Source organism: Mytilus californianus, unplaced genomic scaffold (assembly GCF_021869535.1).
Source record: "Mytilus californianus isolate M0D057914Y unplaced genomic scaffold, xbMytCali1.0.p SCAF_8, whole genome shotgun sequence".
NCBI classification, from domain to species: Eukaryota; Metazoa; Mollusca; class Bivalvia; order Mytilida; family Mytilidae; genus Mytilus; species Mytilus californianus.
The window spans coordinates 7,736,166-7,753,840 of NW_026262734.1; the positions used below are offsets into that span (position 1 = coordinate 7,736,166).

The 17,675-nt window shown below is 32.6% G+C and overlaps 1 protein-coding gene across 1 annotated transcript; it reads left to right on the forward strand.

The window, feature by feature from the left end:
* The first annotated feature begins 317 nt into the window (after window positions 1-317).
* Window positions 318-16,732, forward strand: LOC127711864 (uncharacterized). The gene is made up of 15 exons (XM_052218028.1): window positions 318-459; window positions 3,549-3,775; window positions 5,005-5,135; window positions 5,614-5,792; window positions 6,409-6,554; window positions 7,363-7,695; window positions 8,444-8,583; window positions 8,801-8,871; window positions 9,345-9,511; window positions 10,851-11,014; window positions 11,808-11,973; window positions 13,064-13,719; window positions 14,443-14,696; window positions 15,156-15,359; window positions 16,521-16,732. Exons 1-15 carry the CDS (start codon window positions 318-320, stop codon window positions 16,730-16,732), a joined length of 3,192 nt encoding a protein of 1,063 aa, XP_052073988.1.
* The last annotated feature ends 943 nt before the right edge of the window (window positions 16,733-17,675 follow it).

Sequence of the window (17,675 nt, forward strand, 5' to 3'; positions counted from 1 at the left end):
TAAGTAAGATCTAAAAAATATGAAAAGTATTTGGCAAGAAAGTAGATAGGCATTATCTGTTAGATTCATATTTTAAACTGCCTAGAACCTATAGATTTTATATTCCATTTGTAATGTAGGAACATGATTAAATAGCTCCTCAATATTTGATTTAGTCTCTTTATTTTGCAGATGCACCCAAGAGAACAAATTGTGTCAGAAACCTCACATGGGAGGTCGGTAAGCTGGACGAAGAGAGTTTTCTACAACTGTCTCACTCTGCCTTGAATAAAACATGCAGAATCTCAGATATCAAATGTCTGGAGGAGAGATATCTCATGATAGATGTGATATCTCAGATGAGATCCAATGTATCACAACAAATTCTTGTAGACTATGTTTTAGAGAGAAACAACAGTATAGAAGAAGTTAGGAGATGTCTGATTCACTGTATAGCAACAAAACAACCAATACGTGTAAGTAATAGTATGTCCCAATAATATAACATTTAATTGAATGGTGATAGAGGTTAAAATGTCAATGATACAGGGAATCAACATTATATATATATAAGAAGTTGTGGTGTGATTGCCAATGAGACAACTCTTCACAAGAGACCAAATGACACAGAAATTAACAACTATAGGTCACTGTATGGCCATCAACAATGAGAAAAGCCCATACCGCATAGTCAGCTAAAAAGACCCCGAAATGACAAATGTAAAACAGTTCAAACGAGAAAACCAACGGCCTAATTTATGTAAAAAAAAAAAATGAACGAAAAACAAATATGTAACACAGCAACAAACAACAACCACTGAATTACAGGCCCCTGACTTGGGACAGGCACATACATTCAGAATGTGAAGGGGTTAAACATGATAGCCAGATCTCAACCTCCCCTAACCTGGGACAGTGGTTATAGTTAACCAGAGGTGACATCTAGAGTGTGATTGACAGTTTTTAGCAATTGTCAACTAAAAATGCTTGTGCCAAATAAACAATGTGGTATTTTTTCTTTGCAGAACCTTGTACAAGCTGTAGAACATTTATGCCTTGGAAAGAATCACTCATTTCATGGTAATATATTAAATTGTGATCAAGATATATAGCTTTGCCAAGTAAAGAACATTGTTTAATACAAAAATACAATTTTTAAAAGCCATAAAGAATTTATTTGGTAAATATTTCAGTCTTCAAAGTAAGGTACATGTAGCAAACAGACTGTTTAAAAATAAATTAAAAGAAAAGGACTAAGGCATACTGTTTATAGATATAAGAAGATGTGGTATGATTGCCAATGAGACAACTCTCCATCCAAGTCAAAATTTATAAATGTAAACCATTATAAGTCAAAGTATGGTCTGTAAACTTTGAGCCTTGGCTCACACCGAACAGTAAGCTATAAAGGGCCCCAAAAATTACTAGTGTAAAACCATTCAAACGTGAAAACCAACGGTCTAATCTATATAAAAAACGAGAAACACTTATGAACCACATCAACAAACGACAACTACTGAACATCAGATTCCTGACTTAGGACAGGTGCAAACAAATGCAGCGGGTTTAAACGTTTTAATGGTACCAAACCTTCACCCTTATTCTGAAACAATAGTGTAACATCACAACATAGAAAGACACACTATAAAATATCAACTGAAATAGCTTAACTCAATCAAAGGACATATTAACACCATTGAACATACACTGAACAAATTAATTTGACCTATGATACATTGTTTGCCTACATATAGTTGGTTACATTTACTTCATTTAAACTTTGGTGGATAGTTGTCTCATTGGCAATCATATTATATCCTTATTGTCGAGCCTAACTCAACATAGGGATAGTGATCCGGCAGAGGAAATGAACATGTTAATTTCTCTCTTATTATGAGTAATAGGATAACTATATTTGGTATGTGCATACCTTGCAAGGTCTTCATACCCGTCAGTTAGACAGTTTTCACTTGACCTCGACCTCATTTCATGGATCAGTGAACAAGGTTAAGTTTTGGTGGTCAAGTCCATATCTCAGATACTATAAGCAATAGGTCTAGTTTATTTGGTGTATGGAAGGATTGTAAGGTGTACATGTCCAACTGGCAGGTGTCATCTGACCTTGACCTCATTTTCACGGTTCAGTGGTTATAGACTTATAGTTAAGTTTTTGTGTTTTCGTCTGTTTTTCTTATACTGTATGCAATAGGTCTATATTTAGTGTATGGAATGATTGTAAGGTGTACATGTCCAACTGGCAGTTGTCATCTGACCTTGACCTCATTTTCATGGTTCAGTGGTCAAAGTTTAGTTTTTGAGTTTTGGTCTTTTTTTCTAATACTATATGCAATAGGTCAACTATATTTGATGTATGGAAATATTTTATGATGTACATGTCAGTCTCGCAGGTTTTATTTGACCTTGACCTCATTTTCACAGTTTATTGCTCAGTGTTAAGTTTTATTGTTTTGGTATATTATTCTTAAAACTATAAGCATTAGGTCAACTATATTTGTTGTATGGATGGATTGTAAGCTGTACATGTCTGCCTGGCATTGTTAATCTGACCTTGACCTCAATTTCATGGTTCATTGGTCAATGTTTAGTTTTCTTGCTTAAGTCTGTTTCTTAGAAACTATAAGCAATAGGCATGATAGGTCAACTATATTTAGTGTATTAAATGATTGAAAGGTGTACATGTATTTCTCATTTGGTTTATATGACCTTGACCTCATTTTCTTGGATCATGTTAAGTTTATGTGATAGTTGTAGTAAAGCTTTATATTTAGGACTATCAACATAATATCAATGGTTAGTAAAAAAGGCGAGACATTTCAGCATGTGCACTCTTGTTTTTATAAGAGTTTTTTTAAGGAACTTTATTTTCCAAAAGTTTAGAATATATTTAAAATGAAGTTTAGGCAAAATATAGTAGAGTCTGTATATGATGGTCACCCTCGGGCAAAGAGTCAAGGGATTACCGGTCTTATTAGATTTGTCCCCTTTGACACAAAAAAACAAAACCATTTGTGACAAACAAGATGGAAAAGAATATGCTTTTATTGTCTAATTTGAACAGGTAATAAAGATATGACCTTGACACAGAAGAGAGCATGTCTTACCCTAGGAGCTCTGGCTAAGAACCTCAAAGACATTGATAATGATACAGAAGCTCAAAGAATAATAGAAAAGTTTGAGACCTGGCTTGGAATACATAATGAAGGTATTGATAAAATTACAATTCTATTCCCCAATCCAATGATATCCACTTGAGTATATAGATATATCAGTGATATTGGATATGCTTGATCTAGTATGACATCCTTCAGGTAATTTTTTGTAATGAATTGTATTCTATTAGTTTTCTCGTTTTAATTGTATTAAATTTTTCATTTCAGGACCTTTAATAGCCTTTAATAGCAGAATGAGTCCCTCATTGTTGAAGGCTGTACGTTGCCTTAAAATTTTAAGTTCTAGGAAAAAAATACCATGGAAAGTTGTTTTTTTTTGGGCATGTTTTATAAACTTGATTGTTTCATTTATCTAATTTTGCTTTGTATATATTTCAGTGGAGTTTATAGAGATAGTAAAACCAAGAGAAAGACGTTCCATAGGTAGAAAGTACCATGATAGAGACAACCATGTAGCTCTGAAGAGGTCACTGATACATGTTCTGGGGAACGCTGGCCATCCTAGATCTCTCCAGCATATCACATCTTATATGGAGCTGAATAAAGCAAACCCTGAGTTAAGGAGGGCAGCTACCCAGGCATTGAGACAATTTACCTGTAATGAGGTAATATTACTGAGTTAAGGAGGGCTGCTACCCAGGCATTGAGACAATTTACCTGTAATGAGGTAATATTACTGAGTTAAGGAGGGCAGCTACCCAGGCATTGAGACAATTTACCTGTAATGAGGTAATATTACTGAGTTAAGGAGGGCTGCTACCCAGGCATTGAGACAATTTACCTGTAACCAGGTAATACTACTGAGCGTATGGTGAATGAAAAGATTGAGGCATAGATTCAATGTGACAGCTAGCCAAATAGTTCTATGAGACTTTCACATGAATATTATCAAATAGTAATATTTCAATTTTATTCAAATCTGATGAGATCAATTAAAAGTAAAGAAAGTCTGATTGCTTGAATATTCTTCTTTTTGCAGCTTTTGCTAACTGTTTTTTGTTGTTAGAGAAGTAAGGATAAATGGTGGTAGTGTACAGTACTGTACATAGTTATATATTTGGAAATGATTTGTTTTCAAAAACAATATATATATATATATATATATATATATATTGTCTTTATTTGAATTTAATGTTTGGAGGAATTATCTCCCTTGTCTCTAAATATCATATTAAATTAAATGGAAATAATATTTTTATGTTGGTACTTTTTATATGCATTTGAATTTAAGGCTGGGGGTTAACAGACACAACACAAAAAAGTAGAATCAGAAGACATTTAGATGTCAACATTCTAATTTTGACAATAGACAAAAATTATTTTATAAAGATAGATAAATTTAATTGTGACAACAAAAGATTTCCTACTAATATCCTGCTCCCAAATGAAAATGTGAATATGAAATGAACTTAAGCTGTTTGGTGTGAGCCAAGGCTCCGTGTTGAAGGCCGTACCTTGACCTATAATGGTTTACTTTTATAAATTGTTACTTGGATGGAGAGTTGTCTCATTGGCACTCATACCACATCTTCCTATATCTATTAAGATATAAAGTTCAGATTGCTGCACCTTTACTCAGATATTGTAACCAACACAAATCCTATACATGGTTTTTGATGATTATAAAAGTAAAAATATGTGGTATGATTGCCAATTAGACAAATCTCCACCAGAGACTAAATAATGTAGAAGTTAAAAACTATAGGTCATCTTATGACCTCAACAATGAGCAGAAACACATACCTTATAATAGATAATTCTGCTCTTTTATTCATGTCTACATTAATCCTCTAGGGGAAGATAGATGAATTGCATTTTCATGTATATATTTCAGAGTGCTGCACATCTATTAAGATCTACATTGTTTGACTCTGAAGATGTTGTCAGACATAGCGCCTATGAGATTTATATGGAACACCCTGAAAGTAAACAGCTGACCAAAGAGCAAGAAGATGCTGTATTGGCGTAAGTTTCAGAGATTTATTTTTGTGTCATCAATTTCGCTGAAATAGTAAACATTATTGATAAGGGGCCAGCTGAAGCCCGCTTCTGGTTGCTGAATTTTCTCTCTGTGTTAAAGATCCATATGTGGCCTTGGGCTGTTTTCTGTCTATAGATAGGTCTTTGTCTCTTTGGCACATTTCCGTTTCCATTCTCAATTCTATTCTTAAAAAACATCTCATATTTAATGTATACAGGTTTTAGGGTTCGCTCTTACTTATATTTAGTGCTTCCTTTAATGCCAAATTAGAGTTCTGACCCCAATTTCGTGGTCCACTGAACATGGAAAATGATAGTGTGAGTGGGGCATCTGTGTACTATGGACACATTCTTGTTCAATTTCATATAGACTAACAATGGAATTACACAGAACTTTGTCAGAATCCCTCATATTCAAAAATATTGAATTTAATATCCATACAATATATACATGTCTTTACAGACAACACTATACTTACCCAGTTGTTACAAGGGTAAGACGAGGAACTATAGCAGACATTCTGAAGGCATTAAGTTTCCATCTTGGCATGCCAAAGTTTGACTGGAGTAAGACAGTTGGCAGTAAGAAGTTGGGAGCATCCTTTGGATTTAGACAGGAAAATTTTGTAGACTTACATCTAGGTATGACTCTAATTACAAATGGAAGATCAAAGTATATAATATAATGAAAGACTTTCAAAAGCATGGTTTTACTTGAAGTTGCCATTCCGCTTTCAATTGCTAGCCAATTCTATATGACATAAATATTAATATTAGTAATAGACTTAATATAATAGTGAAATAATTTGATAATAATAGTTACTGTTGTAATATTCAACATTGGATTACTTCCTAGCATTGGCCCTTAATCAGTATTTGTATGTCAAGTATTTAATACAAAAATAAGGGGAGTGTCTGTTTGTTGGTTCACACATCATTGTCAATATAAAGGAATTTGATGCGATTTTTATGATTGCCAATGAGACTAAAATCAACCAAAGTTAAACAAAGTGGATGTATTAAAGCTATTATAGGCAACAATACAGCTTTCAAACAATGAGAAAAATCCCATACCGTATAGACTGCTATAAAATTTGCTTTCTTGTGATCTTATACCTTTAATACATGTACCTTATATTCTGAAATAAGAGATTGACACCCAAATCTGTTTCCATACAGGTATGGCATATGAAATATGTTGAACAAAAATTATTTCAAAAATCAAAATCAATTAAATAATATTTGTCCTGTTTTTCAGAGCCATTCAAAGGGAAGTTTGAACTGAAAGTAGATAACCTGGCTTTTGCTGAAGTAAATGTTGGTCTCATTGGGAAGAAGTTTGACATCTTTAGAGTGTCCCTTTGTTACAAGAAAAAAGTGGAATACGATCTTAATGTGCTTAAGGTAATAGATAACCTAGCTTTTACTGAAGTAAATGTTGGTTGTTTGCATGACATCTATTTAGAGCGTCTCTTTATTAAAAGAAAAGAGTTCAATACAATCTTAATATTTGAAGGTAACAGGTATTTAGAATTTATAAAACTTCAGCTTTTATTGGAAGTAAACTGCATTTAAATTACAGTATCAAAGGTTGTGTTCCATTTTGTAAGATTTGAAGTTTACTTCTCCAAAAGTAAGTCCTTCTTAAGATTTCAAGGTTTCTTAATGATGCTCTATGTACAGTCTAACCATATCTTTCCCGTTTCTGCACAGTTTGAGGGACAATTAAAAACACTACTAGTCAAACTTCTGATAACTACTCTAATTTTAATCATTTATTTACCACAAAGTTAGCTGTAAAAGGCCCCGAATTGACAAATGTAAAATGTTAAACCAATCCCAATTTAGCTTAATTAGATATAGGATTAAGCATATTTAAACAATACAGTAAAAGGACTATTGCTGAAGTAGATTACTACCCTGTATTGTTATGAACAAGCTGTAGATTCAAACATTTTTGTTTGTAGAATTGAAAGTGAGAAAAATTTGGTAATTTACCTTATTTTGTAGTATCATTATTTTGGTTATTTCAAAGTCATTAAACTTGTATGGGTTTAAATATTTTATGCTATCATTCCCCATTACCCACAAAAATGTATTTACCAACAATATCAATGCACACAGTTTTACCTTTTCTATTTCCCAAAAAAGTTTTGATTTTTGATATTTTTGTTTCGATAATACTAAAAAAGATAAGGTTTTTTTTCTTCAGGACTTTGGTTTTGATGATATTCAGAATGTAGCCACACTATTTGACAGACTTTACAACATGATTATAGATCCAGTCGTAGAAGCTGCAAAAACCATAAAAGAACTTATTGAGATGGTGACAGAAATGACATTTGTTCAACTTGTCAAGGAAATCATACAAATATTCAAAAACCTCCCAGATATAATTCACAAAATAGTTGAGTCGGTAGTCACTGCATATCAAAAACTGATTGATTATGATGGATATCCTTTAATAGACAGATTCAAGAAAGTGGTTAACAGAGTCACGACCTTTATCAACGATATCAAATCTGATGTGTTAGGATTTTATCATGTAAGTGAACTGTTCCAACATAATGATTAGTTGAGACTTGGATAATTATTTTTATTTATTTAAGAATTAGTTAGGGTCAGAATTATTTGAGCACTGCACATGTTAAAAATCTTTAAAAAAAAACAAGCCACTGTGTTAATTATTATAAAAATAATGTGTCCCACAGTTTTTTTTAAAGATAAGGTTTGTGCAAAATTGTCAGATTTCAGATGGATTACATAGAAAAACTACTTTTGTTTGAATAGAAAGACAACTAGAAATAAAACATTTCTTTATAGAATAAAATTATTGGAGTGAACTCCCCTTACATCAGTATTTAAAAAAAAATTGTCCTGAACATGCATGAAATAATTTCCACTGGATGTTAAACACCCAACAATATTTCTAAAAAACAAAACATAAAAAAAATAATTCTGCATTGGTAAAAAAAATTTCTACAAATGAAATTCCTTAGTTTTTTTAATAGTAAGCTATGAAAGGCCCCTCAAATGACAAAATGAGAAACAAGTCTGCTTTTAAACAAATATTTCATGTTTTCACATGTATCAGTTTTAATGTCAGTGCATATTGTTTGTTTCAGTGTATTGGATTGTAAAATGAATGTTGTATGTTATAGAGTATAGCAGATGCAATGACAGTAACTCTACCATTTGTGGCCCATGAGATGGGAGAAGGATTTATCTTAATTAAAGATATCTGGTTTTAATTGTTTCAGTGTAGTTATGTTAATGAATATTGTATGTTATAGAGTATAGCAGATGCAATGACAGTAACTCTACCATTTGTGGCCCATGAGATGGGAGAAGGATTTATTTTAATCAAAGATAGCTGGAAATTCTGGGAAAATCCTGTGCAATCATTTAATGGCATTGAAATGGCACTTCTCAAGTAAGTACAAACAATTTATTGGACACAAATGTCCATGAAACTATATTTTTTTTCCTCAATCCACTCAGAATGATGGTCATATTTAATTTCAATGAACAAATTTATATTAAAATATGTCCCTCCTGATTTGTTTTTGAGGAACCCAAGAAATAATTTGTGTTGCTTCAAATTCCAAATTAACAATAATCTAAGGTTACCTCAATGTGTTAATTTTCAGATTTAAATTAGCAGTTGCAACCTTCATTGAAGCCAAGAACAGAATAATGGATACCTGTTTTTTTGCTAAAGGTAATATTAAGTTATAGCTTCACAAATAATATAATATACTGTAACAAAAGTTCATCAATATTTTTGATATATTGATATGAGAAGACTATAGATGTACTAAATTCATAATGACTTAATATTTGTTTAGCAGCAATGACTATTAAAACATATGAGTTATGAATACTTTTCTGTAGCTAGGACATTCTTCTCACAGACATATCTAGCTGACATTTTTTTTTAAATTAGAAGTTGCAGAACAGCCATCACTACAAAAAGAAGGAAAATCTAAGCAAAAAAAATTATACATAGAATAAAAGATTGAATAACACAACTTAGGTGAAGTAGTGTATGCATATTTATACATGGTTCCTGCTGAAGGTTTGACATGATTGAGTTTTTATATGATCCTGCTTAACATAGGGTCAGAATTAGGTTCCTTAGAAGGCTAAGCAGTTCCTGTTCTACCAGTGACACCTGCCATGCTTCTTATGCAGGACAAACTCCATACTGGTTCCATCCTGTGGTAGAAATTAAAGGTATCTTGGATGACCTGAAGGATATCTATAACATGACTAAAGAGGAAATTCACAATATATACCATAATCCAACAGCCAGTTCTAGTCTGTCACCAGATATGATTACAGATGGGTTTAACGTTAATGTAAGTGTACATGTATGATTATACCATAATTTACAATTCTAGCAAAGTCTTTGTTTATTGATTAATATATACCTACCTGATAATAACCAGACTTCATATCCATGGTACTAAAGAAAGTTCTTCCTCCAAAACAATCAACAAGCACCTCGATTCTCGGCAAGCTGTAACTATCCTTTCTGTTGATGTTATTAAGCTAACGATAATCGACACACAGTCTCAGTCTGTTGTCTTTCTTCCTCATCACCAAGAGGACGTTGGATGCAAATGGACTGCGTGATGGCCTGATAGTCCCAGCATCAAGTAACTGTTGAAGGTGAACTCTTAACTTCATTGTAGGCTGAAGGTGGTATACTCCTATATCTCTGCATGTTTAAAGGGTTTGTCATCTATCAGATCTATGCGGTGCTGCACAATATCTGAATGGCTCACATTATCATCTTTCTTCAAAAAATAGGTCTGAATATGAAGTAACGAGCTGAAATCTTTGGTCATAAATATTGATTGTTTGATGTTAGTGTATTTAAATTATCTAAGGCTCAGTAATATATAATCCATTCATATACAAATAAAAAATCCTGAAATTTGGTATCAAGCCTAATGTGAACATTCTTTACAATGTTGAATCTTTGTGGAATACTTAAAAATGTTCTTAGATATATATATATATGCTTTGTTTGAAATGGTCTTTACATTTTTCTCAGTAAAAACAAATCAGATCTTTCTTAAATTTGGTATGATATTTATCTCAACATAGTTTATAAGATCTGAGTTATCTTCCTTTCAGGTCTTATTAACTTGGTCCCTTTTTAGCTCACCTTTTTGGGTCAGGTGAGCTTTTCTCATCACATGGCTCCCGCCGCCATCTGTTAACTTTTACAAAAATCTTCTACTGAAACTAGTGTGTCAAATGAAACCAAATTTGGCCTAAATCATTTCCCTGAAACTAAAGCATTAAGAGCAAATCTGACATGGGGTGAAAATGTTCATCAGGTCACAAGATTTATCTGCCCTGAAATTGAATTGTTCAGCTATGGTTTTAAAGAAATACTTTCACTTTACCATATATATTTGATCATTGTTAAATTAGTGTCTGTATCATAGCTGCAAGCAGTAAAGTTCCAATTATGATCACTTAAAATGTTTATATCCCGTTGTGGCTAGCTTTTGTTGTATATTGATCTCTTGCGTACATCTCAGTGTACAGTGTATGGATTGTGCCATGTAATGGGATGGTATGTTTTGAACTAAAATGTTTAACATCAATGCTTTTGATATTTTCATCTCATCTATTCATGGGGAAGCAACTCACTAGTAATATTATTGTATTGTATATTTACAGGGATCCAAGAGGTTCATTCAAGAGACTATCAAAGGAGTTGTAGAAGAAGTCAACTCAACATTATCTGGTGTAATCAACTTAGCTAAACCATTCTGGGAAAAGATCTCTCATCTCATGGACATGTTCAAGAAAATTAAACATGCTTATACATTTCTACGGGATGCGTAAGTCATACTAGTACTACAATTTATATCTTGTTTTGGTAGTATTGCTAAATTCTGTTTGTGTCCTTGAAAGTTGTGTTTTACATAATTTTGACACATTTTCAGAATGACGATGTATGTTAAATCTTATTTTCTGAAGAAATAGACTATAAAAATGAAAAAGTGTGCCCGAAAAGGTTGCGATAAGCCATTTCCAAGATATGGTAATTAGTTGAATCTGTCATGTTACTTCCATCACCATCTGACAAAAATGTATGGATTGCCAGTTCCAACACATGTTCCAACACATGTTGAGCAAACAGGTGAAAAGGTTTGATGTAATAATGCACAAAATATTTGGGAAATTAAAATCGATCCTTTTAGTCATACAGGAATTGAGATTTCCTATTTTCAAGAATATTATTTCTATACTACCCTGCAGAATATGATCCTGAAAACACATTAGACTTTTCAGGGGTGCCTTCTATCTGATGAGTGACGTCATAAGGGCATGCATAATTGATGAGCAAAATATTAAAAACATGATTCGAGAGCAGATACTGGATTTTTAATTAAATTGATATTTTTTCCAAAAACCTCCTTTCTGAAACCATTAAACTTGTTTTTTGCTTATAAACATAATGTCTGGAATAGATAGTGCTTTTTAAGGTTGCTGTTTATTACAAGTTTGCATCACTTTCATCTTAAACAGTATTCCTATGGATTGTTTAATAATTGTGAACTTAGTAACTAATAAGCTATTCTGAATGTACAATTATGAATTTTTGCAAATAATTTACACTTTTAAATGCAGATATCAAAAAGGAAAGTATTACATGCAGAAACTATTTGGGTCAAAGTTTCATCGTAATTTCCCCAAAATTCCTGCATCCTGCGGGGCAAAGTGTGGATGTGGAAAATATCCCAGAGATAACAAAGGAAGAAAAGGTGTAGATCTGGCATTTAAACCAGCTTATCAGGTATGTAAAAGGTATTGAAGATGTACTAAGAAATATCACAGATGTTAAAATTATGTGTAGTGTCAAACTTTGGAACTTCTAAAAGTTGTGATAGATAGTTACACTTATATCTTTCCAGTTGAAATTATTTTGTCCTTTGCAAACTTTATTATATTTTGTGTACAAAAAAAATAATTAAAAGAGTGTGGTTTGTGTATTATAATGAATACAACTAGACAATATTTAAAACAATACATTTTTTTATTACCAAAAGTAACCATTAAACAGCAGTATGTAAAAGATAACGATGACAATCCTTGACATTGGCATTCTGCCTTAACATTGGAGTTGAGCTTATTATGAAAATTTGGTAAAGATATGAATATAATACTTTTTTTGTTTGACAATAATTAAGCTCTTGGATGCTACAAGATATATTCTGGTGAGATTTCTGACACTAGTTACATTTATGCTGGAATATCATTTCAGTAAAGTATGTTGCCATGGTACTGTGGATTCATTTATTTTCGTTGGTATCAATTTTCATGGATTGAGTAAAACTTGCATTTTCGTGGATATTTGATTTCGTGGTTTTGCCAAAGTCTGCATATAACCTTATAGAAAATTTGTAATTCGTTGAACACTTAATTTCGTGGTTCACCTGTACCCACGAAATCCACGAAAATTAGTATCCAACGAATACTGATGAATCCACAGTATTAAGAAATACACTTTGCATTACATAAACGTAATTGCTGTCATCTAAATCAATTAGCAAAATATTTGTTTGAATCCAGATAAGTGTACAGGTAGTCCTTGCAAATAGAATTATGTTATGGAAAAAAGTAAAATAACAAAAATGCTGAACTCTTTGGAAAACTCAAAATGGAAAGTTCCTTGTCAAACGCCAGAAAAATCTCAAGCACATCAAACGAATGAAAAACAACTGCCATATCCTTGCTTGATGCAGGCATTTCCTTACATATTGGGAAATGCACAGACTTGATGGACCAACAAAATTATGGGGTTTGACTCTTAAGATTTCATTTCATAATAGTTTTGATAATGAATACAAATATTATATCAGTCAATTCACATTTATATTTTACAGAACGTAGTAAATCCATTCCATGGTATTGTCCATAGAATAAGTGACTCGGAAGTATTAGTACGTCCATCAAGAGCAGATCTGGCTATGTATGAAGTAGTGGTCAGTGGCTTTGAACTGGACATGGTTATTGATGAAGGTAAAAGAGGGACATTCATAAAGGCTGGCAAAAGGATTGGAGTATCTACAAAATTGTCTGAATGTGACACTAACTTTTTGTTTGTATCAATGAGGAAAAGACCAAACAATACCGAATCTATATCAGCTGATAGTTATTCTTATATTGATCCAGCTCCTTATCTGAAGAAGAGATTCCCACGGCCTCGTCACAAGTCAACGTGTAATGGTTTCTCCTATTATTACATCGGTATGAATGCAGAGGATGGAACAATGACTAAAGATCCTAAAGATAAGAAGGAAAAGATCAAACGTCCAACTAAGGGAAGTAAATCAAAGACACCCTTTGGTAAACGTGGCAGCAGTGGTCAAGGAAGTAAATCTAAGCCACCTGTTGGTCAACGTGGCAAAAATCGTCAGGGAAGGTCTGTTGAAAACCAACAAGAGCATCCAACATGGATGCAAACTTTCAAGGAGAAGTTTCACAATATAACTGGAAAGTTTGATAAATACAAGAATATATTGTCTAAAGTAAAAGTGAAGTAAGTATATAAAACTAAGGTAATTTTTTAGAGTAAAAAACATTAACCAATTATTGTCTAAGAAACCAATTATTGTCTATGAAACTAGCTGTTATTGTCTAAGAAACCAATTATTGTCTATGAAACTAGCTGTTATTGTCTAAGAAACCAATTATTGTCTATGAAACCATTTATTGTCCAGGAATGGACAAATAAGTTAATGATTAGGATTTATTGAATTCATAGTTCAATTAAAATAACGTTATTTATGAAGAAAATTTAATGGCTTTGTCTGGTTTATTGAAATATATATGCTTGTTTTATTTTTCATTTTGTGCTGACATAAGATAGAAAACTTCCAATGGGTTAAATGTCTCCTTGATTTTGACAATTAAAATATTTCTTGATTTGAAAAACACTTTTTAAATCCAAGGAATTCCCGAAAAATAACTGAATATTTTAGTTCTTCTCAATACTTTAAAGAAAACATATTGAAAAATCTTTTTGCATCCTCATTTGTCTGGGAGCAGCTGTCTGGGAGATGTTAGTTCACACACCTATTATTGTTAGGAATGTCTGATTTAGTGTACAGATGTTTTGTAATAAAGTAAGATGAAATAGCTCTAAATTGCTTCAAGTGAAAACATTAGGGGATAACATGTTAATATTTTTCATCAAAATTAGGTCAAGGTGACCTATGTTTCAACTTTACTGATCTCAAATTAACTATGACTTAATTTTCAGGTCATTTCTGCCAAAATTTCATATAGATGACAAGCCCCTGACAGAAATCAAGCACCTGTTAGCTGGCTCTCCATTGATACAACAGTTAGATGACATTGTTAAAGAAGTAGCACACAATCTCAGAACAGAACCATTAATGTATCCTGATGGGATGCCATTACAACAGATCAGACGTAAACTGAAGAAAGCTCATACTACAATAACAGGAGATAGACTTACTATGATTGACAAGTTACTGGAAATGGCTGTTGATGGTTTGTAATTTACGATGAAAATAGTTCAGATTGATTGAAAATAGCACAGGGCTTGTTGTATTTGGGCCTTTTATAGCTTGATGTGCAATATTGATTCATTAAATGACTAATAGTCTCAGGTGGATTGTTGTCTCATTGGCAATCATATATACCACATCTCCTAAAACGATAAACTTATTTAAAAGAGTTGGAAATATTATTTTATGGAAAATGGCCTCTTTAGCGCTCTCACAGGTACAATTTTTTTATAATAGTTATAATATAGTATATGTAATGCCCTTAAAGGTCTGTTTGAAATATTTAGTATACAATAAAAAAAAACCTGTTTTGTCCCCCTTGTATGCTATTTATTTATAAATTGTTTTTAAGAACAACAAACATTTTTTTTTAGATTTTGCCCCTGGATAAATCAAATATGTACAACCTGAGGGACATTGGAACTCTATTTTTTTATTCCAGAATGTGAACCTTTTGAACATGCCATAATAGCAGGTTACGGCCATTACTGTGAAGCCCATGAAGATTGCCATGGTATTATGTGTGGAATGGTCTTCAGGGATGGATTTAAGAGGACTTTGGTCAAGGTGGATGTAAGACTAGACAGCTGTTCTAATCAGCTTCACATCACAATAAAGGATCAAATGAAAAACTTTTCACTAACTTGTAAGTGGAAAACAATTCTTAAATATCATTTTGAAACTAATCTTTTAAGTCCTTTTTGGCTAATCTTCATGAAAGTTTACTTTATCTTATAGTTTTTTATTATCTTCTGAAACAAATTATTTTAGTTTTGGCTAAATTACATAAAATAAAATGGAGAATGGAAATGGGGAATATGTCAAAGAGACAATAATCCAACCAAAGAGCAGACAACAGCCGAAGGCAACCAATGGGTCTTCAACGCAGCAAGAAAATCCCGCACCCAGAGGTGGTCCTCAGATAGCCCCTTAATAAAATTGTGTACTAGTTCAGGGAAAATGGATGTCACACTAAACTCCAAAACATATAAATGAACAAGACTGACAAAGGACAGGGTTCCTAACTAGGGACAGGCACAAAAATGCAGCGGGGTTTAACATGTTTTTTGAGATCTCAACCCTTCTCCTATACCTCTAGCCAATGTAGAATAAAGAAACACATAGCAATACGCACAGTAAAACTCAGTTTAAAAGAAGTCTGAGTCCGATGTCAGAATAGGTAACAAAAGAAACTAAGCAAAATGACAATGATACATAAATGAACAATGGATTACTAGAGGTTGCTGACATGCCAGCTCCAGACCTCAATTAAATTGATTGAAAGATTATGTCTTCATCATATGAAAATCAAGTACAATCCCTCCCAACAAATTAACACTTGATATCCTACTAATTAGAAACTGATTTTTTATCTCAAAGTAAACTCCATTTCTCCAAATATACCAATGAAATGTATTTTTCCTAAACTACTCTGAAAACATTTAAAATGATCATTGTCCTTTTTGACCTTGACATTAGAATTTCTCAGAAATCTCAATTGCAGACTTTATGAAAAATGGAAATGTTTTTACCCTCCTATTGTGTAAATTTTCAAGGAATGCCCATAGTTACAATACTTACCCACACACCAGGATTCCCTCTTTTTCAAAAATTTGAAATCTCCCCATTTAGACTTAGAATTTTTCTCCAATATAAAGCTTATCTTCAACATTAAAATGTTTTATTTACAGCACAGAATCAGATCATCATAGTTGATATATCAAAGACGAAGAACAAGGAATAAGTGTTTGATATCAGTATTGACTCGTCAAACGCCAGAGTAAATGTTACATTATTTTATTTACAGCTCAGAAACATATCATGGTTGTTGATTTACCTAAGACAGATAACACAGAGTTAGTATTTGATATCAGTATTGAGACATCACAGGACAGAGTAAATGTTACATTATCTGGAGCAGTGTGTTCAACAACTCATTACTCATGCTTTGAAGATGTAGAACTCCTGAGAGATTTATCTATTGATACTAATAATACTGTGTGTTACAACAGTAAGTAATAAAGATGTAGAACTCCTGAGAGATTTACCTATTGATACTAATAATACTGTGTGTTACAACAGTAAGAAATAAAGAATTCATTAGATTTTACCGATGCCTACTCACAACAAAGTTTGTTACAATAGTAAGTTATGATTGAGGAAGAGACAAAGAACATTCAATATTCCTGTTAAGCATAAAAAAGAAAGAAATTGGGTTGAATACATATTAGATTGAAAAGAAGTAATATGTAGCTTAAGAACGATTCCACACACCTGTGCATGCATAAAGTTCAGTTGAGGACACCAGTACTGAGTTGTCCATTGAACAGTTGACATCCTCCTTAATTTCTTGTAATATTTGACTACTTTTTATACGACCGCAAAAAAATTTTGCGGTCGTATATTGGTATGACGTTGTCGTCGTCCGAAGACACATTGGTTTTCGCACTCTAGCTTAAGTTTAAGTGAATGGATCTCTATGAAATTTTACCATAAGGTTCAATACCATAAAAGGAAGGTTGGGATTGATTTTGGGAATTATGGAACCAACAGTTAAGGAATTAGGGGCCAAAAATAAGCATTTTTGTAACTTCCAGATATAACTTGTGTGTTAGTGTATGGATCTCTCTGACACTGTACCACAAGGTTCCATATCACAAAGGGAATGCTGGGATTGTTTTTGGGGGTAATTGCTTCCAAATTTTAGGAATTAGGGGCCAAAAAAGGGGAAAAAAACAAGCATTTTTCTAGTTTCATGACAATAACTTGTGTGTTAGTGTATGGATCTCTCTGACACTGTACCACAAGGTTCCATATCACAAAGGGAATGCTGGGATTGTTTTTGGGGGTAATTGCTTCCAAATTTTAGGAATTAGGGGCCAAAAAAGGAGAAAAAAACAAGCATTTTTCTAGTTTCATGACAATAACTTGTGTGTAAGTGTATGGATCTTTATGAAATTGT

Coding starts and splice junctions, on each gene's coding strand:
- LOC127711864 (XM_052218028.1), top strand. CDS start 318: ATGATAGATGTGATATCTCAGATGAGATCCAATGTATCACAACAAATT. Junction 8,872..9,344: donor TACCTGTTTTTTTGCTAAAG/GTAATATTAAGT, acceptor CTTCTTATGCAG/GACAAACTCCATACTGGTTC. Junction 15,360..16,520: donor GAAAAACTTTTCACTAACTT/GTAAGTGGAAAA, acceptor TTTTATTTACAG/CTCAGAAACATATCATGGTT.